Source organism: Schistocerca cancellata, chromosome 3 (assembly GCF_023864275.1).
Source record: "Schistocerca cancellata isolate TAMUIC-IGC-003103 chromosome 3, iqSchCanc2.1, whole genome shotgun sequence".
Classification (NCBI taxonomy): domain Eukaryota; kingdom Metazoa; phylum Arthropoda; class Insecta; order Orthoptera; family Acrididae; genus Schistocerca; species Schistocerca cancellata.
The window spans coordinates 251791478-251819269 of record NC_064628.1 but is presented as its reverse complement, the minus strand read 5'-3'; the positions used below and the strand labels follow the sequence as shown (position 1 = coordinate 251819269).

Sequence of the window (27792 nt, the reverse complement as noted above, 5' to 3'; positions counted from 1 at the left end):
GTGTCTGATTAGCAGTCATTCTTCACCAGGTGATCATGACATCACCCGCATGGGTTTATGCCAATAGTAGGTCAGTGGCTGTAATGTTTTTGCTTATCATTGTAGATAGCTACAACCTCTAATTTTCATGAAGTTAGTTAACCATTTTACTGGTGCTGTTTGTCTTTTACAGTGTTAAGACTGTTTCTCTGTTTGTTTTTCAAAATGTGGATACTCTGGGAGATATGCAGTTTTGGTCCTGCAGAGTTGTGTCTTGAAAAGAAATCTTAGTGAAATTGAGAAACAGTCATAATAAACTCAGGGAAAAGTGACACACAGTAAACACAGTGAGATGGCAGCCAATATATTCTGTCAAGTAGAGAGTGAGTTTGCAGTCTCCATTACCATATTTTTAATCATTTCAGGAACTCAGTAATTAACAGGAGAAAATAAAAACAGTCTCAGTGTTAAACAATTTTTTAATACTGTAAGTCATAAATATATTAAAACTACTATACATTGCATTTGTACAAGAAATTTTAAAATTTAAATTGTAATGACATAAGTAACAACATTCACAACTTGCTAGAAATTCTGTATAAATCACTGTTGGAATCATGATGTATAAAATATAAACACAAAAGACAAACTCTTGATTCTCAGTCTTTTTTAATTGAACATTTTTTTGAGGAGTTATAGACAAAGCAAAAGAAGTAGGAAGATGACAGCAGTTACAAATGAGTAGCATGAAAAGCATAATTCTGTCTCAGAGGACATCCACTTGGAAACCACCTTTCCATTTCCCTCTGTACTATATGACTCATCAACTTAATATTCTCAGGTAGTTACTCTTTCAGTCATTTGATTACACAAAGATTCATTCAGTTTTTTTGTGACTGAAATGAAGGACCATATTTTATATCTGATAACATTTTCCCAAAAAGAATCATAATTCTAACATTTGTTTGTGCATGTATCTCTTACAGCAGTTTGTACAGATATGTTTCACATGACAGTATGATCAGTATATGATATGTGACATGAAAGCCTTTGGTTAAATTATATATATTGTGAACTTTTAGTGCATCAACAACAGATATATGACACAGTCTCATAGTCCTACAAGCTTTGTCCCAATTCCACTTAGTACAGTTGAAGCCTTTCTGGTGAATCCTTTCAACACATTCATTGGCACCTGTTAAAAAAAGAAGTCTGTTAATTAAGTAAGTAACATAGATCCACAACATAAATGTTTTATGTTACTGTTCCCCTATAAAAATTGTTTTTCTTAGCAAGGAAATATCCTTCTATAGTTTAGTGGAAATAGAACAATGAAAACTGCTTACATCAACTACAGATGCAAAGAAATTAGTAAGTGTCTCGGCTCCTCCTACCAAAGTTCTGCCAACTCTTGCAAATTTTTCACCGTCATTCCCATACTTTTCTTCTTCTGTTATGGTATCAACTATGGGTTGAGGCTGTAAGAAAGTTCAGAGTACTGTAATATTATTTTATGCCTTGCAGATAAATCTGATATGATTAAAAATTGTTTACTTAGCAAATAGCTCAAATATTTTTCACAATAAATTGAAGTCTAAGGGTGGAACAGGAAAGGGAGGTAATGACAGTGGCACGTAAAGTGCCCTCTGCCACACACCATTGGGTGGCTTGCGGAGTAGAAATGTAGATGTAGACTATCATCTATGCTATGCGAACAACTGACAACAATTATGTCTCAGCACAACCTACCCTGCTACACCCTAACAAGCTTTCCAGACTGTTTCCAACCACCCTGTATACTTCAGCCAGGATGATAAAATTGGCATGAAAACATTAATGTTAAAAATTTCTGATTAAACATAACAAAAACAAAGTAAAACTAAACGAATATGTTAGATGTCATCTAAAGACATAATAGTGAGAACTAAATGAAACTGTTTAAATATACTGAGTGGACACCAATATTAAAAGTGCTGTTACAGATTTACACTACTTCTAAGACAAAGTAAAAAATTATGAATTTGAATACAAATGACTTTATGATTCTGCTAATATCATCTTGTGAATTCCTCCATGGTATCTTTTTGGTGTCGTTGTGTTGGTTGGATGATAACAGCAAGCAGCATATATAGTCCAGCAGCCTCAATCAGTACAGCTCAGAGTGTTTAGTAAATGTCTGATTATTAGTCTCTTAGTTGAGGCTCACTTTCTGCTCATGTTTGCTTCCAAATACAAAATTTTGTGATATCAAGTAAACATAATCGTTTTCTGCTGAAACTATGTGTTTACATTTCCCTACTACAATTGATAGATGATCATTTGGCATTGCATGCCAGTTTTTTGTACCCACATCAATACTGAAAGCACTCTGGTTTTGTTTACATTTATATTCCTTAAATTAAGCAGCAAATTTCCATTCACTCTGATCAATGTAATGTATATGACAATGGTGACACTGTATCTTACACACTCTGGAACTCATATATTTCCTTCATTAAAAACAAATTTCAGATCTAATTACAGTATAATATTTTCCATTTGTAATAACAATAACTAATTCTTTCACTACTTTGTAAATTGTGGACAAGTATCTTATAAAGGGGCATACAATATGTAAAATGTAGGTAACAAAATATGGAAACAATTTTTTGTATTTCTTATAAACAAAAACAGTGACACTTTGTCACACACACACACACACACACACACACACACACACACACACACACACACACACACACACACACTGACACCATTCTACTCATACAATGAAGCACCAAAGAAACTGGTATAAGCAAGCGTATTCAAGTAAAGAGATATGTAAATAGATAGAATACAGTGCTGTGGTCAGCAACGCCTATATAAGACAACAAGTGTCTGGGACAGTTGTTAGATCAGTTACTGCTGCTACAATGGCAAGTTATCAAGATTTAAGTGAGTTAGAATGTGGTGTTGTAGTCAGCGCACGGGACAAAGCATCTCTGAGGTAACGATGAAGTGGGGATTTTCCCATACGACCATTTCGTGAGTGTACTGCGAATATCAGGAATCCATTAAAACATCAAATCTCTGACATCGCTGTGGCCAGAAAAAAATCCTGCAAGAACAGGACCAATGATGACTGAAGAGAATCGTTCAATGTGACAGAAGTGCAACTGTTCTGCATTTTGCTGCAGAGTTCAATGCTGGGCCATCAACAAGTGTCAACAAGTGAACCATTCAATGAAATATCGTTGATATGGGCTTAGGGAGCTGAAGGCTCATTCATGTACCCTTGATGGCTGCATGACACTAAGCTTTACGCCTCACCTGGACCCATCAACACTGACATTGGACTGTTGATGACAGGGAACATGTTGCCTGGTTGGACAAGTCTCATTTAAGGGTACTCAAATAACCTCATGAATCCATGGATGCAGCATGTCAGCAGGGGACTGTTCAGGCTGGTGGAGGCTCTGTAATGGTGCACAGTGTGTGTAGTTGGAATGATATGGGACCTCTGATATATCTAAATATGACTCTGACAGGTGACATGTACATAAGCATCCTGTCTGATCACCTGAATCCATTCGTGTCCATTGTGCATTCTGACCGACTTGGGCACTTCCAACAGGACAATGCGACTCCTGACACATCCATAATTGCTACAGAGTGGCTCCAGGAACACTCTTCTGAGTTTAAACACTTCCACTGGCCACCCAACTACCCAGATATGATCATTATTGAGCATATCTGGGATGCCTTGTAACGTGCTGTTCAGAAGAGATCTCCACCCCCTCATACTCTTAAGGATTTATGGACAGCCCTACAGGATTCATGATGTCAGTTCTCTCCAGCACTACTTCAGACATTAGTCAGGTCTATGCCACATCATGTTGTGGCACTTCTGCATTGTCCCGGTGGCCCCTAAATAATATTAGGTAAGAGTACTAGTTTCTTCGTCTCTTCCATGTACCATTTCACATATGTAGTTTTACTTATTGCTGTTCTTCATTAAGGTTGATTTGAAACCCAGTGTTTGCTTTTGTTCTTCTAAAACAATACATTATACATAAATGTGTGTCTCTGTGCATATAACTTGAGCACTTGTAAACCTACCTCCTCAATATACATGGTGTAACAGTGATGATATAAATGTGAATGTATACTTTCCCAGTGCATACAGCTGGTGAAGAGTTTTCAGGTATCCAGCCAGGTGGCGGTGTCTTCAAACTGTGATGTTTGAATGAGTGACATACTCATCAGTCGACCCAGAAGGTGACAAATAGCACCAGAACTATTGTAAATTTGATAGATATGGTGCTAGATGCAGCCACAACATCTGTCCTCACTAAAGGGTTGAACTTTGCACCTGTACCAAGGACCATACCAGAACAGGACATCATCAGCAGTGTAGAGGCAGCAATTCAGGGCCTACCCAAGGATCAAGCTGAGTAGATCCAAAGGGAGACCTACAGGATCATTGACAAGTCACAACTCCTGAAAGCCAACAGTACTGCGCAGGAATTATCCATGCACTGAGGGATGATGCTGACACCAGGGTGCTTCCAGCAGACAAGGGAAATGTGATGGTGCTGATTTACATGGTCAACTACCAACAGAAAATTTGCTCTCTGCTGCGAGACCCAGCCTACAGGAAACTCAACAAGGACCCTACTTCAACAATGACCAGGAAAACCGTGGTGCTACTGAAGGACTCAGATCTACCAGAGGCAGTGAAGACACAACTGTATCCCAGAGCACCAACGACACCGTGCCTGTATGGATTGCCCAAGATTCACAAAGAAGGGGTACCTCTATGGATGATTCTGCGCACTGTCAACTCACACAGTTATGGACTGGCGACACTATAAAACCATTGGAGGGACACTGCAGTCATCATGTGAAAAACTCCGCAGATTTCATGAGAATACTGAAGAACATCCAAATACAGAGAGATGACCTACCCGTGAGCTTCAACATCACCTCCTTGTTCAGGAAAGTACCTATACTAGATGCCTTGGCACTCCTTGATCAGCACTTTGAGCCTGAAACAATGAAGCTCTTTGAATATGCGTTTATGACCACCTACTTCAAGTGCAATGGAGAGAATTATGAACAAGTGGATGGAGTGGCCATGGGATTTCCCCTTGCTCCAGGGATGACAAATCTTTATATGGAACATTTTGAGGTGGTGGCCCTCCAAACTGTTCACCTAAACCAAGGAACTTCTTCCGCTATGTCAATGATACTTTCACGATTTGATGGCACAGAAGGCAGGTACTGGAGGAGTTTATGGACCACATAAACAGCATATATGAGAATTTCATCTTCACAATGGAAGTAGAGGAGAATAGCTGTATTCCATTCCTGGAGATACTGATTAGGAAGAAGGCGGATGGCACGCTGGGCCATTCAGTATATAGAAAGAAGATGCACACAGACCTGTATCTCCACGCAACCAGCTGCCACCATCTGGCACAATGCCAGTCAGTACTGAGACTTTGGTACATAGGGCGCACGTCATTTGTGACAAAGAAAGCCTCTCAGATGAATTACACCACCTAAGAGAGGTATTTTGGAAAAATGGGTACAGTGAAACACAAATTGGTGGGGCCTTTAAGAAGAGACAGGCTCACAAATTTCAGGAACAGGAAGAAGAAGAAGAGGAAGATAACAAAAGACTCACCTTTCTGCCATATTTGGGGCCCCTGTCAGCCGAAACTGGGAGGCCACTGAGAAAATCAAACATAAATACTACCTTCCAACCACCGCTGAAGATGAAAGAGCTGCTGGGCTCAGCTAAAGACCCACTCAAACTCAACACACCTGGCATATATTGCATTGCCTGTGAATACATTGGACAAACGCAGTGCTGCATCTTGAAAAGGGGTGAGGAACACATCAGACACATCCGACTTGGTCAGACAGAGAAATATGCTACAGCTAAACACGGCATTAAAGAAAATCACACCTTTGATTTCAAGAACACCAGGCTGCTGTGCTGAGCTGGGAGCTATTGGGACAGCATCATTAAAGAATTGATAGAAATACGGGTCCACAAGAATCTTGTGAACAAGGATGAAGGTTATCAACTTAGCATGACCTGGAATGCAGCATTAGCCACAATATGCTGTGAACACACCAAGAACTATCCAGCTTGCAAGACGCGATCGGAATGCTCTGACGGAGACACAAACGGCACACCCGCTTCCCCCTCCACCCCACCCACCGGCTCCTCTGCATCCAGCCTCCCACAGCCAGGTGGTGGGGGGCACACCACAGGCATAAAGGGACCAGCATCTACAAAGTTTTGGCACTTTGCCAGAAGATGATGTGTACGTCACTTGTTGAAACGTCGCAGTTTGAAGACACTGCCACCTGGCTGGAAGCCCGAGAACTTTTCACCAGTGATGATATACTTTGTATCAGAAGATTTTTGCTGAGGGGTTATGATTCACTATTATTTTTCTATGTTTTATTTATATTTCTTGAAAGATGGTAATTGTAAATTTTGTGTCATTCAAGACATCTGGTGATAGCTTAAGGCCAAAAACTGTCATTTTAGAAGCATAGAAAACAAATTATGATCTAGACTGGAAACTGTGATAGAGGTATGAGGAAATTATTTCTGCCTCTTACTCGACATTTGTCTCCTTTTGTTAGCATAGTATTCTTGAATGTGTGGAATCAGTTTTGACAATGCTGAGAATAAGGAATGTTTTTGAAGAAGGGTAATAAAAATAGATGAACCTAAATTTTTTAGAATATCTTCTCTGACTTTTCACTGATATGCAAACTCAAAACCTAAAACATTCTGTAAATTGAAAGTTGAGGGTAGAAAAGGAAAGGAACTAATTATATCAGCTGCATTGGGGCTTTATGTGGAATCAGCAGTTTTGAGCAAAAATGCATGCCTGACCGGGATAGGTGGTGCTAGATGGGATGGCCAGGGAAGATGTGAAGATATTCCATGCATTATCTATAAATACTGTGATTGGGTGGCACAGTGGTTAATGCAACTGTCTAGTAAGCAAGAGATCGCAGGTTGAAGTCCCTGTCCAACACAAATTTTCACTCATTGCTGCTGATTCTCCATAAAGTTCCAATGCAGCTGATACCATTTCCTTCTCTTTCCTTTCCTTTCTCTCTCCTCCACCTTCAGTTACAGCTGCAGTTTTTACATGGTGTCTGTTTTTCAGACATGCTCAAATGAACAGAAACCATGCATTAATATAATTAAACCATTCTACTCTTAGTATTATTTGTCATTGGTACACTACGTTAACTGAAATCATTTTGTTTCTGACAACTGCTTTTTTCCAAATTTAGATTTAAACCCATTTATGGAAAATTGCTTAAAATTTCATTAAAAAATCTTCTATAATCTCTCAGGATTTATTGGAAAGATTGATTAATGGTATGCATTTAGGTGTTCAACTGACTTATTGATTTCCATTTATATGCACAATATTTTTATGACTGACCCAGTCTTATTCCTCTGGTGCTGCAAGCTGTGCTGTTTCATGTGTTTGTTGCCTGATCTCCAACCAGCCAGTGAATATGCAAACCAACACTGTTGCAGCACTTGATAACAAGACTCAGTTGATCTAAAAATATTGTGCATAAAAATGGAATCAACAACTCAGCTGAATACTCTTCTTTATAACTTTAACAATATACAGGCTTTCAGCCACATTGTATGATAGTGGTTTCAGTGTGAAGATTTGTACCTTTTTTTATATTATTATGAGGCACCTCTAAATTGTGCATGCTGACTGCACAAACACATCATAAATTGTGGAGTTCAGATTTTGAACCTTCACTCTTGTCAATCAGCCTGATTCCTCACTGAAAGCCCTTTGCCACATTTTGTGTGTTTATAAGATTACCTAATAATATCAAGACTTCACAATAACTTCAATTTATTTTAACAAGAAAGGTATTTCATAAATTAGCTTTACTGTAAAAGTTGTTGATATATATTATATGTATGTATACCTTCAATACATTGATAAGGAATGACTGAACTGCAGAAAACATTTTCTTGGACTGGCTGTCTGATTCAAACTTTGCCATCTCTGGATCTTGAGGTGCAAAATTCTTACCCAGAGATGTTAGTAGATCACCAACAATGCTCTGTAACATTAACATCCTCTTTATTAGGAAATCTGATATACTTCTATAACTAATCAAAATAATATACCGTATCTTAATTATTTGAGGCAGATAAATTACTATGTATGGTGAAACAGCACACTGCCCTTTAAAAGGCATATGTATTAATTCAGTTTAAGATAGTATGATCATATTATTGCTATTGAAACTGTGCTACCACAAATTCAGCTAGACAAGAATAACTACCCTGTATACAAGCAGGTTCTTCTGCATTATGTAATTCAATGATAAATTGTGTGTGTAACCCTTAACTACTCTAGTGAAATGCTCATACACTAGTGGGGTCTCGGAGTACCCCAATAAGAAAAACGAAACTGTAATTTAAGGAAATTTTATTTTTAATTGAAATTTTATCTCTGAATATTATAAACCTTTTTACATATTTGAGATATGATTACAAACAATTTTGGCACACTGAAAATCTGTGGTTGGGGCAAACATGTTTTCAGCATTTTTCACACACTATTTGGTTTTCTTGTCCACATTTCTTGCGCACATGTAGCATCTTGCTTTCCCCATGGGTTCTGTCTCTGAAGATGTTGAGGTAAGAGGAGTACCACCAAGTTTAACAACGTCTCTCAGTTCACGAGAAAGGGTTTGGACATCTCGACGTTGTATATGGGGCTTTACTAAATCCATTCCAAGCTTTTGTAGCTATTCTCTTCTTTTTATATCATTTGTTTTATCAAGTTGTTTGGTGAACTGAAGCAAGACAGCAGCATTGACTCCTACTATGTTTAGAATGGTATAAAATACAGACATTGGCCATCTGCGTGTTCGCCGTGATAACAAATAGTTGGCGCACATTTGGTCCAATGCGTCCACTCCTCCTTTTGTGGCATTGTAATCAATGATCATTTCAGGTTTTTTTCTGTTGAGTACTAATTTTCTGATCGTGATGGATAGATGAAAGCAACACAACAGCTTGACCTTTCCGAGGAACATAAGAACAAATTGTCTTTCCTTCGTTATGCCCAAATAATGCAGATTCTACTGGGCGCTTTCTGTTTGGTTTGAATTCTTCTGGGATCTGCAGTTTATTTTGCTTTAGAGTGCCTAAGACAGTCAACTTTTTGGCTTCTAGTTGATCACAGTGTTCAAGTGACATGAACCAATTGTCTACTGTCACATGTCTATTGCTTCCCTCAATTGGTGTTATTAATTTCAAAACATCCTGTGTTGGATTGATAATGTACTTTTATTTGTCCCTTTTCCTATGTAAACAAATGCATTGCATAAATAGAATGTTCATGAGTCACAAAGGCACATAACTTTGAGGCTGTATTTGGCTGGCTTCTTGGGCACATACATGCGAAATTTGCACCTACCACGAAAGGGTACTAACATTTCATCAATTGTCACATACGCTCCTGGAGTATAATACTTTTGACATTTGTCTATAAAAAGTTCCCACACATCTCTAATATCTGCAAGTCCGTCATCAGCCTTCCTATCATCTCTTGTAGCAGCACAATCGAATCACAAACAAGACAAAATGAATACAAATCTCTGAATGCTCATAGTGGCTTGAAACACATCATGACCAGTTCTATCATTAGCAAAAAGTCCAAAAACATTTTTGTGATTGGATTTCATTACTCCAGATAAATAAAGCAGACCCAGAAATGCTCTCAGTTCTATTATATCTAGCGTCTTTATGAATGCTGGCTTAGGAGCTCTGTATTTGTTTGACATGTCATGTATCTTGACATTTGTATTAGTGAGTATTAGTTGCAATAAATCTTCACTAATGAACAGTTCCCAAGCAGATAATATGTCAGTTGAATAAATCGTTTTCACTTCACGTTTACCACCTGGAAGATGACTAACTATATTGTGAGCACGGGTACCAGTCGTAGGAGGAGCTTCTTTTGACCACTTGTAGCACTGCTTTTTTCCAAAAAAATATTTATCAGCGGAAGGTCTAATACAAGCCTCTTCATCTGATTCTTCACAGCTACTTTCTGATGTAGCTTCAAAGGTGGAATCATGATCACTTAGTATAAATTCATCCTCATCTGCTGTGGTTTCCTCATCAGATTGCAAAAATGCAGGATCATTCACTATTCTTTCCAACTCATCATCTGCTAATGACTTCAATGATGCCATTCTGGAAAATAATGCATTCATACTCACATAACCTTAACAATTAATGATATCATGGAAAGTGTGCTGTTTTCGAAGTACTCTAAGATTTCAGTCGCGTAAAACAGTAAGTGAGATTGTCAAAAACAACTTACGTTAATACTCTGGTGGGGTATTCTGAGACCACTTTTTCTTTATCTCACACAATAATACTGGAAACACCGCATTCAACACTTCGCGTTAAAAGGAAACACTTCACTGAGGATTACCAAGAACACAGGTGCCATCTGTTGTTCCATTCACGTACTATGTATTGTATTCTATCATCTGGGGTTCTCCGGGACCCCACTAGAGCAGTTAAGGGGTAATGTACATATTTATATATTGAATTTATTATATATAGCTTGTATTTCATTATCTTATGTGACAAAATAATGTACATATGCATGTATAATGACGACATCCATACAAAGAAATTTGTTTATGGATGAATAAATAAATAAATAAGTAAATAAATAAACAATTGAAAGTATTCCACTCTGGATGTGATCTAGATTGAAATGGAAACAAAAGCAAATTTCAGAATGCCATGATCACTTTAGCAGAGCATCCTTTGAAGTGTAGTGCATAAGATCCATAAACTGCAACATAGTTTGCCGAAACTTGTAATCTGAATTCTGAATAAATGCTCTACTAAAGCAATCATGGCATTTTGAAATTAACTTATATTCTAATAATTACTCTGTTTCCATTTTCTGAGAGTGTGACAAGGGAAACTAAAACATTTGGAGTTAAGAGTCGACAAATTAGGTTTATATATATATATATATATATATATATATAATAGTGGGAAACATTCCATATATGTCTGCTTGTGTCTGTATATGTGCGGATGGATATGTGTGTGTGTGTGTGTGCGAGTATATACAGGGTGTTTCAAAAATGACCAGTATATTTGAAACGGCAATAAAAACTAAACGAGCAGCGATAGAAATACACCGTTTGTTGCAATATGCTTGGGACAACAGTACATTTTCAGGCAGACAAACTTTCGAAATTACAGTAGTTACAATTTTCAACAACAGATGGCGCTGCGGTCTGGGAAAGTCTATAGTACGATATTTTCCACATATCCACCATGCATAGCAATAATATGGCGTAGTCTCTGAATGAAATTACCCGAAACCTTTGACAACGTGTCTGGCGGAATGGCTTCACATGCAGATGAGATGTACTGCTTCAGCTGTTCAATTGTTTCTGGATTCTGGTGGTACACCTGGTCTTTCAAGTGTCCCCCCAGAAAGAAGTCACAGGGGTTCATGTCTGGCGAATAGGGAGGCCAATCCATGCCGCCTCCTGTATGTTTCGGATAGCCCAAAGCAATCACATGATCATCGAAATATTCATTCAGGAAATTAAAGACGTCGGCCATGTGATGTGGCCGGGCACCATCTTGCATAAACCACGAGGTGTTCGCAGTGTTGTCTAAGGCAGTTTGTACCGCCACAAATTCACAAAGAATGTCCAGATAGCGTGATGCAGTAATCGTTTCAGATATGAAAAATGGGCCAATGATTCCTTTGGAAGAAATGGCGGCCCAGACCAGTACTTTTTGAGGATGCAGAGATGATGGGACTGCAACATGGGGCTTTTCGGTTCCCCATATGCGCCAGTTCTGTTTATTGACGAAGCCGTCCAGGTAAAAATAAGCTTTGTCGGTAAACCAAATGCTGCCCACATGCATATCGCCGTCATCAATCCTGTGCACTATATCGTTAGTGAATGTCTCTCGTGCAGCAATGGTAGCGGCGCTGAGGGGTTGCCGCGTTTGAATTTTGTATGGATAGAGGTGTAAACTCTGGCGCATGAGACGATACGTGGACATTGGCGTCATTTGGACCGCAGCTGCAACATGGCGAACGGAAACCCGAGGCCGCTGTTGGATCACCTGCTGCACTAGCTGCGCGTTGCCCTCTGTGGTTGCCGTATGCGGTCGCCCTACCTTTCCAGCTCGTTCATCCATCACGTTCCCAGTCCGTTGAAATTTTTCAAACAGATCCTTTATTGTATCGCTTTTCGGTCCTTTGGTTACATTAAACCTCCGTTGAAAACTTCGTCTTGTTGCAACAACACTGTGTTCTAGGCGGTGGAATTCCAACACCAGAAAAATCCTCTGTTCTAAGGAATAAACCATGTTGTCTACAGCACACTTGCACGTTGTGAACAGCACATGCTTACAGCAGAAAGACGACGTACAGAATGGCGCACCCACAGACTGCGTTGTCTTCTATATCTTTCACATCACTTGCAGCGCCATCTGTTGTTGAAAATTGTAACTACTGTAATTTCGAAAGTTTGTCCGCCTGAAAATGTACAGTTGTCCCAAGCATATTGCAACAAACGGTGTATTTCTATCGCTGCTCGTTTAGTTTTTATTGCCGTTTCAAATATACCGGTCATTTTTGAAACAACCTGTACCTGTCCTTTTTTCCCCCTAAGGTAAGTCTATCCACTCCCGGGATTGGAATGACTCCTTACCCTGTCTCTTAAAACCCACATCCTTTCGTCTTTCCCTCTCCTTCTCTTTTTCCTGATGAAGCAACCGTGGGTTGCAAAAGCTTGAATTTTGTGTGTGTGTTTGTGTTTGTTTGTGTGTCTATCAACATACCAACCCCTAATTTGTCCTCTCATATTCTTGAGACATATAGGCCTAAGTGATTTATGAAAGGTATTTGAGGATTAATTTCAAAAATTGAGGTGTTTGTTGATAATATGCATGTATTGATATGGTAAGGAGAAGAGTGGAACTGGTTGCCATGTGGTTCACAGCAAACATCTTAATTCTGAATCTTATAAGAGCTTACCTAATGCAATTGCAGACAAATAGAATTGACTTACAGATATCAGAAATAGAGAATAATAGGCATACTCTCAACGAAATTCTGTATGTAGAATTCCTGCACATTCAGGTGTATAACACGCTGAGGTGACACCTACGCTTGTGTAAATTTAATGAGAAGCTCAGTTCTTTTTTATTTACACTTAAATGTTCTGTCCATTAACCTGAAAATAGAATTACTAGCCTATTTAGTGTACTTTCAGCTGATACTGTCCTTTAGAATAACTCTTTAGAGCAATTCAACAGGGGGAAATACTATTTATTCTACAGAAGCATGCAGTAGTGAGCAAGCCTCCTGCTGAAGTCTCTTCAGGAACTTGGGATTTGTACATTTGTATGTCAATATGTTTTACTCCTTAATGGTATTACGGGCAAATAATAAGAGTAAATTTAGAATGCATAATGATATTCACATTTAAAAATAATTTGGGTGTAGGCTTCTGTACCTTGCTAGATGTAAGAACGGAATCTTATATTCTAGTGCAAAATTCTTTAACAGAGTCCAATAAACACATGGTAGCAAATTGGAGCTCCTCAGACATAAAAAAATGAATTAAAAGAATATTTTTTTAGGGACTTCTATAAGTTACAACAATTTTGGACTTGGGGATGTAAATCCTGATTAATGGTAAAGTTCATGTCAAATGCAGTTCTTCCTTCTCCATGGCGTATTTGGTACAGCAACCATGGGTAATATTTTGAAAGGAAAACAGTCTTCATTGCAGTGGAGACAATACTGCTATTGACATGTTTTGCCCTTATAGTGCATCATCAGAATATCTATAACAAAAATAAAATAGTGTTCGTCAGTGTATGGTCCTGTCCTGCAGAGCTATATTGGAAGCTAAAAGATATCCTAGAGGGCTTACTGTAATATACTGCAAAATTTGCATTCACCACACCTGTAGGGACCTCCGTATGTACCTACGATCCAGCTATTGAGAGCTATGGTGCAGGGATGCTCACAAGAAAATTGTTACTCTCACTGCAGTCCTTTCCTTAAATACACTGGAGTCAGTTGAAAAAGCAGATCTGACTTAAGGTCACACTCACAGGTCTTGGAACCATATAACATAATCTGTACAGTAAGCAATAACTCATTCCAGTCAGAATTACAAGTTCACCTGCAAAGCATACTGTTCCTCTGTCAGTTGACAGCACATTGCATGGCTTCTTAACATTATTTCAGACCTACTGTCAGAAATTGATAAAACTTCCTATACTTACTGCAAATCTTTACTCTTGAAAAAGGAAGCATAAATCTGAATTCAAGTAATGGGGTTAATGTATGATGACACTTTATGTCAGTATCTGTTATTTAGGGCAGGCAGCGCTGCCCTTCTTTGATGGTCAAGTAGCTGCCACATATGCTAACTTGGATTACACACTAAGCTGCTATGATGGAGTAGGTAACACATTATGTTTGGTGTTACTATTCTTATTATAACCATTTTACTGGTAACACTGTTGTAGGTAAACACTCTTTATTTGTTTGTACAGCAGTGTAATTTAGCATGTCCACACAACTGTGACAAATACAAAATTTCCAGTATATTACAGTAAGTTCTCTAGTAAATCTTTTAACTTCCAGTAGTGCTGTGCAGGATAGGATCATATCCTGATGAGTATTTTCTTTCTTTTTTTCCATATGATGCTCAAGAAGGATGAATGTGTCAATAAAGGTGTTGTGCCAATGCAACCAAGAATGTTTTTTCTTTCATCATATCAAAAAGCAACTTTTCTAGTACATAAACCACTGATACCACATCCTGAAATTGGTGAAGTTAGAAAAATGCTTAACAGAAGTACTAGACAAAAACACTAGATGAGTAATATAAAAGGAAGGTCAATAGCTGATTCAAAAGAAACTTCTTTTCTACGCACACACACACACACACACACACACACACACACACACACATGGACCAAGGACTGAATCCCACACCTTTGGATCTGAAGTCTGACCCCCAGTTACACATTTAATCACACTACAGAAAAATAAAAAGTATAATTAATTCACAAAAGTCACTTGTTCTTTATAGAAGTAGGCTGAAATTTTTGCTTCAGCCTGTTTATGTATAACTTGATATATCACATTCGAAGAGCTGTCCTTCATGATAGGATTTATGGAATACTAACATTTTAATAAATCTGAAAAATTAAATAATGAAACAGAATGTCTGTCAGTACTTACCTACAGGATGTAAGATTTTATGCTGTGAATATATACACTAATTGACACATAAAAAGGATCAGTCTTTCCTTCTCATCCATCAGGTAAGTCTCCCATGGCCTGGGGTTCTGGGTGACTTTTCCAAACTCTATCCTGCTTCCCAAACCTCACCAACCCTTTTCCTTTGCCCTTCTTCCTTCTCCTTCAACCCTTCTGCCAGAAGAAGGAACCACTGGCTCTGAAAGCTCACATATGTAGTACCTTTTATATGTGTGTTCTCTTGCTGCTGCTTGGTGATTAGATTTTTTATCTGTCCTGTTACATTATATTTTCAAAAAATGATTATTTTTGTTGATATATTTCTATATTTTGGAATAGGTACTTTCTCCCTCAGGGAGAGAAGATTGATTGTTTGGGAAGTTTGGGAAAGACAGTTCATGTCACTCAGACCCAATTATCAGAATTACTATGCTGTTGTGAGTTCAAGGGAGACCATAAAGAGTAGGAGGTTAAAGATTATACTATGATAAGCCCTATGCCAACTTCAGACAAAAGATAATATAAGGACAGATTGAGAAGTAAGGATGGGGAGTTTGTTAATGAAGGTTATGTACAAGAATCAGCAAGATGTGAGAATATACCACCAACTGCCATCTTCCATCTTGCTCCAAACTTTTGTAAAAACCTTGTCCAACCATATGTTATTCTTCCTAGTCTATCATTCCTACCTGAGGTCCCTACCCTGAAGTAATTCTAGCTGTTAAATCTGCCAAATGAACTGAACCACCAAAAACTCACTACAGCCTCCCCAGTGGTAAATACAACAACATAAAATGAAGAACAATGTGTGAAAATAACTAATGTGTATTCATTTCAGGGCTTTTCATATAGGAGTACTGACCACTGAACTGTTTGAGTGCCTGATGCAACACAGCAGATTTGTTTACCTTGAGGGCATCCAGCACTCAGATGCTGAGCATGGTTGGTTGGTTGGTTTGGGGAAGGAGACCAGACAGCGTGGTCATCGGTCTCATCGGATTAGGGAAGGATTAGGAAGGAAGTCGGCCGTGCCCTTTCAGAGGAACCATCCCGGCATTTGCCTGGAGTGATTTAGGGAAATCACGGAAAACCTAAATCAGGATGGCCGGACGCGGGATTGAACCGTCGTCCTCCCGAATGCGAGTCCAGTGTCTAACCACTGCGCCACCCCGCTCGGTTGCTGAGCATGTTCCACAGTATGATGCAAGAGACATTAGTGTCTGCTATATGGCATGAGTCATTCATATCCTCCTGAGCTCTGGAGATAGGAACTTGCACTCCAATGTATACTTGTATCTTGCAAGCCACCCACCCTCCAAAAATCCAACCTTAACCCACTCATTTATTTGTTTATATTTTTTCATTAACTGCATTTCCTTATTTATTTTTTCCTATATTTCTCTTCCCCTTCTCTTTCTTCTTCTTTGTATTTTGTTTTCATTTTTCCCTCTGTCTTCCTGGTTTTTCTCCATTTCCTTTTCAGCTTTCTTTTTGGTTCTAAATGGCACTAGTTATTCCACTTCTCATTTATCTTTCCCTCAGTACATCTTTACTTCTCAAACTGTCCTATTATCTGAGCACTAAAGTTGGCACATTGCTTACCAGTGTATTGCCTTCTACTCCCAGCCACACTGACTTCTTCCCTTTCATAATTGTCTCCCCTTATCCTCATAACAGGTGTGCATCTCTCATCCTAGGTTCTTAGTAGTTGGTGCCTATTTCAAAAAAATTCTATCGCATTCCTATTTCCTTCATGATGACACAGGAAACTGTCCCAAAAACTAGGAATAATTCTTTTATTTTCTTTTAAGCAGTACTGGAATTTTTACTCCTGAAGATAAATAACGGTATTATCTGTTTTGTCAGAGTTTTACTCTTTCTTACAGTGAATTCTCAGTCAAATAAGGTAAACAACAAAATAAGTGTTGTGTAGCATTGAAGCTTCTATTAAGAAATAAGTTTTCATTCATGATATATTTTTTTGAAAACTGGTTTGTTAATATAAGAGTATGCAAGTCAAGAGATAATATAATGAACATTTGAGTAATAATCTATTATATGCATCAACTTAGCACAGTTAGTTCTTACCTGGCTTCTTTTTATTTTATTTTGTATCAGCTGTTGTTTTTGTTCATCAATTCTAGGTTCCAATGTGAGATCATTGTTTTGTATTGGAACTGATGACACAAAACAGAAGTAAATGCTCAGGCACAACACACAGACATGCATGTTATCAATCATCTGTAATAAAATGGAAATATGTCTTATAAATTATTTAATGAGTTAATATAGTTACATGTTCAAAATAAATACATGGAATGTTTGGTAATTTTTAATGTTTTATTGGCTTCTGAGAAAATTAACTGGAGTTGGTCATGCCATACAAATACCTGAGGTCAACACTGTAGTGTAATGTGAAATTAAATGAACTCATTAGGGGTTTACACTGCTTGAACTTAAATAACTGAGGGGGTATTAAAGATAATGTGATCCACTTGTGTTTATTTGGTGCTCTCATGACTAGTGTGTGTAACCATTCATTTATTTTTCTTTTGTATATTTTCTGTTGCCAGTAATGGAATGTAGATAACAAGATGGCTGGAAACTTGCACTTGGAGCAAAGAAATTGGATTTTAAAGTGTTACTAGAAATATGAAAACATGAAACTTGTGCAGTATTCTAGGCTGAGTCAAGCAAATGTTTTGTGCACAGTCTGCTTTGTAGACAAACTGCATCTCCCTAATATTCTACCAATGAACCACAGTCTGCTATTTGCTTTATTTTCAACTGAGCTTATGTGATCATTCCTTTTTAATCCCTCCAATTTCACCCAGGCATATCTATGAATTAATTGATTCTAATTGGAAACCATTGATACTGTAATCATAACATAAATTTTTTGTTTTGTGAACTGCACAGTTTTACGTTTCTGAGCATTTACAGTGAGTTGCCTATCTTTGCACCACCTCAAAATCTCATCAAGATGTGACTGAATATTTGTGCAATACTTTTCAGATAGCAGGTACCATTTCATTACAGATAACTACATAATGTAGAGAAGTTTGATGTTACTATTAATGTTGGCTGCAAAGCCATTAATACTGAGCAAGATGGCACAGTGGTTAGCACACTGGACTCGCATTCGGGAGGACGATGGTTCAATCCCTCGTCCGGCCATCCTAATTTAGGTTTTCCGTGATTTCCCTAAATCGCTCCAGGCAAATGCCGGGATGGTTCCTTTGAAAGCGCACGGCTGACTTCCTTCCCCGTGCTTCCCTAATCTGATGAGACTGATGACCTCGCTGTTTGGTCTCTTCCCCCAAACAATCCAATCCAAAAGCCATTAATATACAACATGAACAGCAGTGGGTTTCCTCAGAGTTTTACCCAATTTTAAATTACTGTTATTGATGTACTGGTAGCTGATTTGGTGTATTTAAAGACATCATGCTCCAAGAATGAAATATCCAGTAAATAAAGTAGTTATAGCGGTTCACCAATTATTTTTTGAAGATAAATTACTTTGATTACTAATAGGTAAGCATATTCTATTGGGGTATGCAAAGTCTATTTTAATTATTTCCTATATCATGTAAATGATGAAAAGGATGATAATAAATGAAATGAAATTTAAAAACAGTTGTAGATTGCAGAATGTTCTTTATTAACTTAAGAACAATGTGTTTCACCTGGATAGGGCATCATCAGGCTATGTTAAAAGTCAGAAATTTTCTACCAAAAGTCATGCATCAAGAAGGCATGATAGTGCATAAAATGTACTAAAAAGCAACCACATGGAAGTGAATACAAGTATAGCGACACAGAATACTATGTGAATAAGGACAGGCCTCTGGGACCATTGTAGTATACAGTTTTGTTTACAGTTTGCATGCAAGGTCCTGTTCCATGCTGCCATGCCTGTCGTTGCCTACATGAGGTTGCCATTTAGTATCTTTTATGCAGTATCATGCCTTCTTGATGGATGATTTTTGGCAGAAAATTGCTGATTTTTAAACATAATCTGATGATGTCCTAGCTGAGTGAAATGTGTCATTCTTAAGTTAATAAAGAACATTCTGCAACCTATGACAGTTTTTTAAATATTGACAATGAAATGTTGCTGTACCACACACTAATTTGGAATGGAATAATTTTTGAGTATAACTTGGTATATCATCTATTTAAGATTAAACCCATTGTATCTAATGAGTTAAAATTAAAGCAACAAAAAATTCTTACAAAGATTTTATTCCTATATGAATAATACTGAAAATTAAAAAGCTGAAATTGGGAGAGAAACAGAACTTACAATTTCAACAAATATAACTAACAAAGAATAGCACTGAGGCATACTTCTCAAAATTGACCAGGAAATGAATGTAAAGAAAAACTTTTTTAATTTTGATGCTGTCTGTAACACTGTTTCCTTATGAAGCTCCACATCTAATCATTTTAATGGATTTCTTGGATTATCTATGAGTCTTCTATTGTTGTTTTGTTTTTTGTTTATTTGACTGCGACAATAAAAGCTTAATGAAGTGTTGGGAATTTGGGCTGGCTGAGGCGGATGTCCAGATGGCCGAGGTGGTTAAGGCAACCGTTCTAGAGAAGTGGAGCACCTGGGTTCAATTCCTGGTCCGGCAAAAATTTTCAAATTGAAGCAATGATTAATCTGAATGTCCTAATGTGGCCACCATCAGAAAAATTTCCCTGAATGTTGCCAAGCAATTTTGTGATTGCTAAACCCACAATATTCCGTTGGCACTCAGCACTGCAAAATCTATTGTGCCACAGTCATTTCTAGAAAGGCGTCAGAATTATTAAACAAATGAATAGTCAGTACACCAGATTCCAAGAGGAGGGAAATACCCCACCCCCTGCCCCATAGCAGACACCTGTGTAAACAACAAGGGTCTCACCACACTTTCCGGGGGTACACCTGGAACTCCTTTTAAGTCTGTTGATGATTATCCACTCAAAATAAAATGCTGCGTTCTCTCCAACAAGATATCCTCAGTTGAGCTACATATTTCGCTAGGTGCTGCCTGTGATTGTACTTTCAATGTACAGCCCCTTATTTGGGTGGGAAGCATGCCTGACTGCCATGCAGCAGGCCAGGATTCGATTCTCCGCTGGGTCAGAGATTTTCTCTGCTTGGGGACTGGGTGTTGTGTTGTCCTCATCATCATTTCATCATCATCAACATGCAGGTTGCCCAATGTGGCATCAACTGAAAAGATGCGACTTGATGGCCAAACTTTCCCAGGTGGGGTGGGGACTCCTGGCCTTCGACGCCATATGATCATTTCGTGTTCCAACATACTTTTGATAATAGGCACATATGTGGTCCTGAGTCAAATACCTCTAAGAGAAGTGGACAAATACTGCTTCTATATGATTGCCTTGATCCATGGTTCTCAGGATGTCATGTGAGCAAGTGTGAGTTGGGTTTCATGTGATCAGTGTTTTTGGAATCCTTGCTGGGTGGCATGAAGGAGATCATTTTGTTCCAAATACCTTGTTACGTATGAGCTCAGAATATGTTCTACAATTCGACAGAAAATGGATCAAGGATACTGGATGGTAGTTTGATGGATCACTTCTGCTGCCCTTCTTGTAGGTGAATGGGAACTGTGCTTTGTTCCAATTACTGCGTATGGTTTCTCTTTTTGAGAGATCCACAATAAATTATGGTTTTAAGGGTTAACTCAGTCGCCATTTCGATATAGAACCTGACAACACAGATTCCATCAGGTCTTGGAGCCTTGTTCAGTTTTAACGAGTTCAGCTGTTTCTCAACACTAATACGTAGCCTATCTACTCATCTTTGCTATGGTTGGAGAACTAAACTATCACTCCTCAGTCTTCTCTTGTAAAGGAACATTTGATAACGGGATTCAACATTTCTGCCTTTGCTTTTCTATCCCTGATTTCCTTTCCTGTCTCGGTCATGAGTGTCCGGAGACTAATTTTAGTGCCACTAATAGCGTTTACATCTAACAGAAGGTATTGGGGTCTGTAAAAGTTCTTTCGATAATATACTACTGTTATATTCATAGAAGGTTCCACGTGTTGTCCTCTTGACAGCCAAATAGAGGACGTTCCCAAGAAAAACGTTACCTAGTCTAAATAGATGATAAAGGTTTTCCATGGTACACAAATAATATCAAGTATCATTGTAAAAAGCAGCTCCTTCTACACAAAATGAGCAAAGGAAACCAGAAAACCTCAGTTAGACGGATGCTATCGGAACATATTGGGCTTTTAGTTGCTACAAGCGGAAGATGTGCTTTGTTCTGTTCCATATTTTATATCGTTTTTGTTAGGTACACGGTATTGACGCTGCAGTGTCCAACTTCGTCATGCTAATATAAAAGCTGTCATGAAATAAGGACAAAATCCGTGGAACTTGCATGTTATTTACTTAATGCTCGCATATGGCTCTGAGCACTATGGGACTTAACATCTATGGTCATCAGTCCCCTAGAACTTAGAACTACTTAAACCTAACTAACCTAAGGACAGCACACAACGCCCAGCCATCACGAGGCAGAGAAAATCCCTGACCCCCGCCGGGAATCGAACCCGGGAACCCGAATGCTCGCATATAAGCCGACTTCCAGTATTTTTAGTGTCTGAATAATGTCACGTGTTTCAGATAAATTCGCCTTGAAAACGTAAATTCAAAAACTTCAGGTAAAATTTAAGAATGTCCTTCTCCAGTTGATTTTATCTAAATTCATGCGAATGTCGTAGCATATTGTGTATTTTCGTCCACTGAGAGCCGTGAAAAATGTATTTTGTGCTATAGCATCAGCTGTAATCAACATTTATGCTTTATTCAGTTTTAGCGATAGTAGCTTATGCATTTTCAAAGTAATGTTCATCCCGAATTGCACTGCACATCAACGTGAATAAAAGTATTATATGCGCAAACAAAGTTGAATCTCAGCGCGGTGGCTAATGGGAGATACCATAAATGCATTTCCCATTACAGTCGCTCACACCAGCCACCACACCAGGTGTCAACTTTGTTTGAGCGAATATTTATTACGTTTTTGAGAATTTTCGGAAGGTACAGACTAGAGCGTTGTGCATAACATATTTCTTATAAAATCGGCGTTTCTGATTAGTTACCGTAGCATGTATTATAACTAACATATCGTGTTACATATAGCTTTTCCTTTCAACAGAAACGTGCACTGTCAGCATTTATTGCAAATAAATGCTATTTTAAAGATTGTTAGCGACTATTACCTCAAAAAAGTTTCAGGAAATTAGAAAAATTTTATTCAGGTTTTTCTGTAGAAATCTCGTCTTGTGTACTAATTGCTTCAATTCTTACAGAGAATTAGCAATACTTTTGGCATATAAGATCCAGGCATTAAAAGAAAATCAGCAGAGTTATTTCTAAAGTTATTTGTTCACTGTTCTATAAAAAACTGCGTTGGCCGCAATGCTATCCCACTATGAATGCTGTTCTCGAACATGGGATGAGTTAGTTCATGTTAGTAATGAGATGGAAATAGCCCTTACTACTGCCAAACGATTGGAAGTGCTGGAAATGGAGCTTTTGGGAGGACTCCCAAGAGTCGTGTGCCAGAGATATCAAATGTATCTCCTGTGGGTCCTGTCTTCTCTATACGAAGCCCTCTACTCGTCCACTTACCTGGAGTGGCGTGTTAGTGGTGGGGCTAGGCGCCCAGCAGAAGGGAGACAAGGTTCAAAAATGGTTCAAATGGCTCTGAGCACTATGGAACTTAACATCTGAGGTCATCAGCCCCCTAGAACTTAGAACTACTTAAACCTAACTAACCTAAGGACATCAAACACATCCATGCTCGAGGCAGTATTCGAACCTGCGACCGTAGCGGTCGCGCGGTTCCAGACTGTAGCGGGGAGACAATGCCCAGGGAGAATTCAGGATGTTAAAGCTCCCACTTATTTCCCTCCTCAACATGTTCGAGGTACTGTCTTACTGTAACTGAGCCAGTTAGCCAGGGGAGGCAGATACAAAAGGGTACGGGTCCATTAATAGTCGGCAGTACAAACATATGATGAGTAATGGTAGGCCTTAGGAAAACGGCACCAAGGGCTGGAAAGTAAGAATGGGCGAAGAGTGTTTGTCTGTGAGACTCATCAACCTATTGAAGAGGCTATTCCAGCAGCCACTGAGGGGAACAGCGTATAGTCATCTGCAGATTATGGCACACGTTGGAATAAACGGTGTTGGATGATCCCAGTGATTGGCAGAGAAGCCTGAAAACTCCAGCCTTGCTTACAGAGTTTCAACGAAACTCACAATACGCAAAATTGTCCCCAAAACTGACCCCCTACCCCCGTTGCTTTTCAGTACTGTGCAAGGATTCGACCATAGACTTCGAAGGTTCTGTGAGAAACTAGGCTGCTACTTTCTGGACTTGTACCATAGGATTGAGAACTGTGAGGTCCCCCTAAATGTGGAAAATGCTCACTACACACCTCAGGCTGCTACGAGTTGACTGTTTATGGGATGCTCTCAAGGTGTTTTTTTTCTTTTTTTTTTTTTTTTTTTAAGATTAGGTGACTCTCTATCCAGTTCAGATAACAACAGTTGTAGGGGACCTGGAAGTGTCAGTATAAGATAAAAATAAATGCTTCCTCCACACGCGAATATTAAAGTCCTGGTGATCAACTGTCGAAACATTCGCAATAATGAGCCTAAGTACGAACCATCCCTAAAAAGCAGTACAGATCACATAATACTAGGTACAGAAGGCTGCTTAAAACATAACATTAATGGGGAAAAGTTTGGGGGAAAATTTAAACCTACATCGAAAGGGTAAGTTAATGGTAAACAGGGGCAGTGTATTAGGCCAAGTAACTCAAATCCATCTAGAAAGAAACTGGGACAACATGTGAGATTGTCTGGGAAAGACTCAGAATCAGTGGTGGGCATAAACTTATAATCGGATACTTCTATCGACCACAGGACTCGTCTCCAGATGTAACACGTAAACATAAGAGAAAAATTAAGCTCATTAACAAGCAAGTTCTCCACTCACACTGTAGTCTTCAGGGGACACATTAATAAGTCAATAATCAACTGAGAAATTTAATTTTGTAAGTGGTGGGTGCTGCAAAACATCCTGCGAAGTATTGCTAAACATTTTTTAATAGATCTTCTTAGTACAAACTGTTCGGAAGCTACGAATAAAAGCTATGTAGTGTGCTCAATCCTTTCGAAGTACAGGGATGTTTCCTGATTTGTATTTTAGCCTTTACAGCGCCTTTGAGTCCTAAATTTAAATGTAGACTGGATTCCTTTTTTCACATCATTCTATAAGCCACTCATGCCAGATACTCTGTCACAGATTTGGTCGAAACATCTCTTCACATCTCGTCTGTGTGGTTATATTAACAGATGTTCATATCTTAGTGTAAATTGACCATTTGGCCTGGGTAAAGCACGTAAATGATTCGCAGTTCTTTGTGTTAGACTGATTTCCAAAAGGATCTTTTGTAATTTTAACACAGGCAAAGAATTCCCTTGACTGATCGATTTTAATAAATTTTCCACTTTTCCTTCCTATTTTATTTTTGGACTATTTTTTCCATATTTTTTCCTTTTCAGAGACACCTCATCTTTGGGGCGTAGTCCGGTCGTCCCAGCCTAGTTATGGCCCTTTTGTTTTCGCTGAGGCCGGCCGCGGTGGTCTAGCGGTTCTAGGCGCGCAGTCCGGAACCGCGCGACTGCTACGGTCGCAGGTTCGAATCCTGCCGCGGCATGGATGTGTGTGATGTCCTTAGGTTAGTTAGGTTTAAGTAGTTCTAAGTTCTAGGGGACTGATGACCACAGATGTTAAGTCCCATAGTGCTCAGAGCCATTTGAACCATTTTTTTGTTTTCGCTGAATAGTTTCCTTAAATGTACGGTGATTATTTTACGCATGTCCTCTTACAGCAAAAAACATACAGGAATCAAAATAAATGTTTTATATCGCTTTATTGTCAATACTGGACATAACAGGGAACAAAACTGATTTTACACGAAATACATTCGCAGCTGCGGATATGGACAATCGTCGGCTGTATAATGAAATGACCACAATGAAAATTAGTGCCGGACGGGACCCGAACCCTGATTTCTCGCTTATCACTAGCGGTCGCCTTACCACCTGGCTATCCGAGCATGACTCGCGGCCAGACTCAAACCTCCATATGTCGTCAGCCATGTGTCTACAACCTGCACGCGTACATCCATTATGTATATTCTCGCACAGGGGAGACATTTTACTTGAAAGTCGCTTGCCCAGTGTCGACGGTTAAATACGATGTTGCAGTGCCTGTGTTATTCCGAATTACGAGCAAAGTTCTTTCGCACAAGCACGTATGCAAATTGATACAGAAACTGGCTATTTGCTAGTTGTGTAGAAAGATGCGAAGTGGTGCATTTGATGAAACGTAAAAAAATGTTGCATCATTTGTCAACAGGCGAGTCGCGAATAGAATCTGTCACATAATACATTATTGACGATTACAGTGTACTGTGTGTGTATATAAACACAGCCATTGCAGTCATCAGCAATGTATCCATGCCTGGACGGGCTTGATGATAAAATATTTTTCTCTCCCTGCCCGGGAATAACGAAATGTGTGAGCGTGATTGTGGACTCCGCGACGTATAGAAATTTAGATCGGTCCTGGAGACGTGCGTGGATAGCCTAAGTGGTTCCGGCGACCGCTCGTAATTAGCGGGAAATTCGGATTCGAGTCCCGGTCTGGCGCAAATTTTCATGTGTCGAAAACAGCTGATGTCAGTCTGGATTCGGAAAATGCGAATCCATTTCTTAACATTCGTCACATAATACAAATGTTTGAGGAAACGAAGTGGAACGTTCAGACTGACTCATTTGTAGCTAAAGCATACGATAGAACTTGCTCTGGAAAGTAACACACACACACACACACACCACACACACACACACACACACACACACACACACACACACACAACCACCACCACTAACAAGAATGGCGGTGCGAGGAGGGGTGGTGGATGGGGAAGAGGCGCTTACATTCCTCCTGGAATCTTGGTTACAGGCATTTTATCTAGTACAGAATTTCCTGCGATTCTGCCAAACCACAGATTAAGTATTAAAGAGCGTGACGTGAAATACTTTGGCTTTAGTAATCAAGATATTACTTGGGTTTGCTAGTTCGTTCGGCTGCTAGGGAGGAATTACGTCTTTTTCTCGGCGCGGCGGCAGCTTTGTTTCTGTCGCAGTTCAAAGCTGACGCGAACGTTCGTAGAACTGAGCCGAAATAGTTTCCAATCTTTCCTCTATGACGGACTGTAATGTTTCCAGTGATACGAAGGTTCATTCTGTCTCTTCGTTAGTTACAACGATGTGGTGTCGATCTATTCATCACTTCTTTTTATTTTATTTATTTATTTTTGAGACATGTGATTCAATCTCATTATCTTTAATTCCTTTTTGGAGTAATTTTTATATAAATAAGACTTGTACGTGTGTTTTGTCAATCCAAACAAAAGATCTAACGACATTTATTCCATTTACCTCACTGTGGAATCGTAATATTGTGAAGATTTATTTCACTTCATGAACTTACTAGCTTTGTCTGTTAGCTATGTCTTCAAAGTGCCTTGTGTTGAATCGTTGCAGTTTTATAAGTGTGGAGTTGTATCAGTACAAACAAAGAAGTTACCTGCTAGCGTTTATCTGAGGCAGAAATTATGTAATGACATTGTACCTAAGTGAATAAATTGGTGTGTTTGAAGAAAAATAAAGAATAACTAAGTTACCAGAATCACCGGTTTTCCACGTATAGTTTTAGGTTGGTGCGTAAGTTCGTAGCGTTATCGTTTTGCGTGTTGGGATTCCAGCTGCTATGGGTTTATTTATCGATTGTATTTTTTTATTTATAGTTTACTGATGCTATTTGAGTTTTCGCAGTGTCATTTTTTCATGTGGAGATAGTGAGTGGAGGTGTGGACGCTATAAACTGGAGTGCAAAATGGGGAAATCGGAATATTTCCGACATATTCTTCTGTTTAAGTTATATATGGGGGTCATAGCAGCGTAGGGAACCAGAAACATTTGCGCCGTGTATGGGGATAATGATGTTGAACATTCATTGGTTAAAACTTCCGGGCTGAGAGGCCGTGGCGTGTCTATAAAACTTCTTCTTCCTGACGTTCTGTTGCCAACTACGGTCAGCATCGTCCGGGGTGAGTCAGTGACTGGGTGCTGGGCATTGGAGGTCCCGTTTATATAGAGCGCATAGAGGGCACGACCATACGTCAAGGGGAACGACTGTAAGTCTTTCACTGACTAACGTCATTGTTCTTGATTGAATGCATTCGATTGTCTCATCGTTGGTGCAAAGTCGACCGCCATATCTTGTCTAACTTCAAGCCTTCCTCTTTTCTATTAAAATTATTGTGGTGTTCCTGAATC

The 27792-nt window shown here is 39.0% G+C and overlaps 1 protein-coding gene across 1 annotated transcript in view; it reads right to left on the bottom strand.

Annotated features, from left to right (window-relative positions):
• Window positions 1-507: 507 nt before the first annotated feature.
• The window catches only part of LOC126176692 (uncharacterized), a 109576-nt gene continuing 82291 nt past the window's right edge, over window positions 508-27792 (bottom strand). Inside the window, exons 2-5 of the mRNA XM_049923855.1 lie at window positions 17421-17573; window positions 7960-8097; window positions 1326-1457; window positions 508-1174 (exon numbers count right to left, since the gene is read on the bottom strand). Coding sequence (XP_049779812.1) covers window positions 1091-1174; window positions 1326-1457; window positions 7960-8097; window positions 17421-17573 — 507 coding nt within the window. The 3' untranslated portion in view covers window positions 508-1090. The remainder of the gene's footprint in view (window positions 1175-1325; window positions 1458-7959; window positions 8098-17420; window positions 17574-27792) is intronic.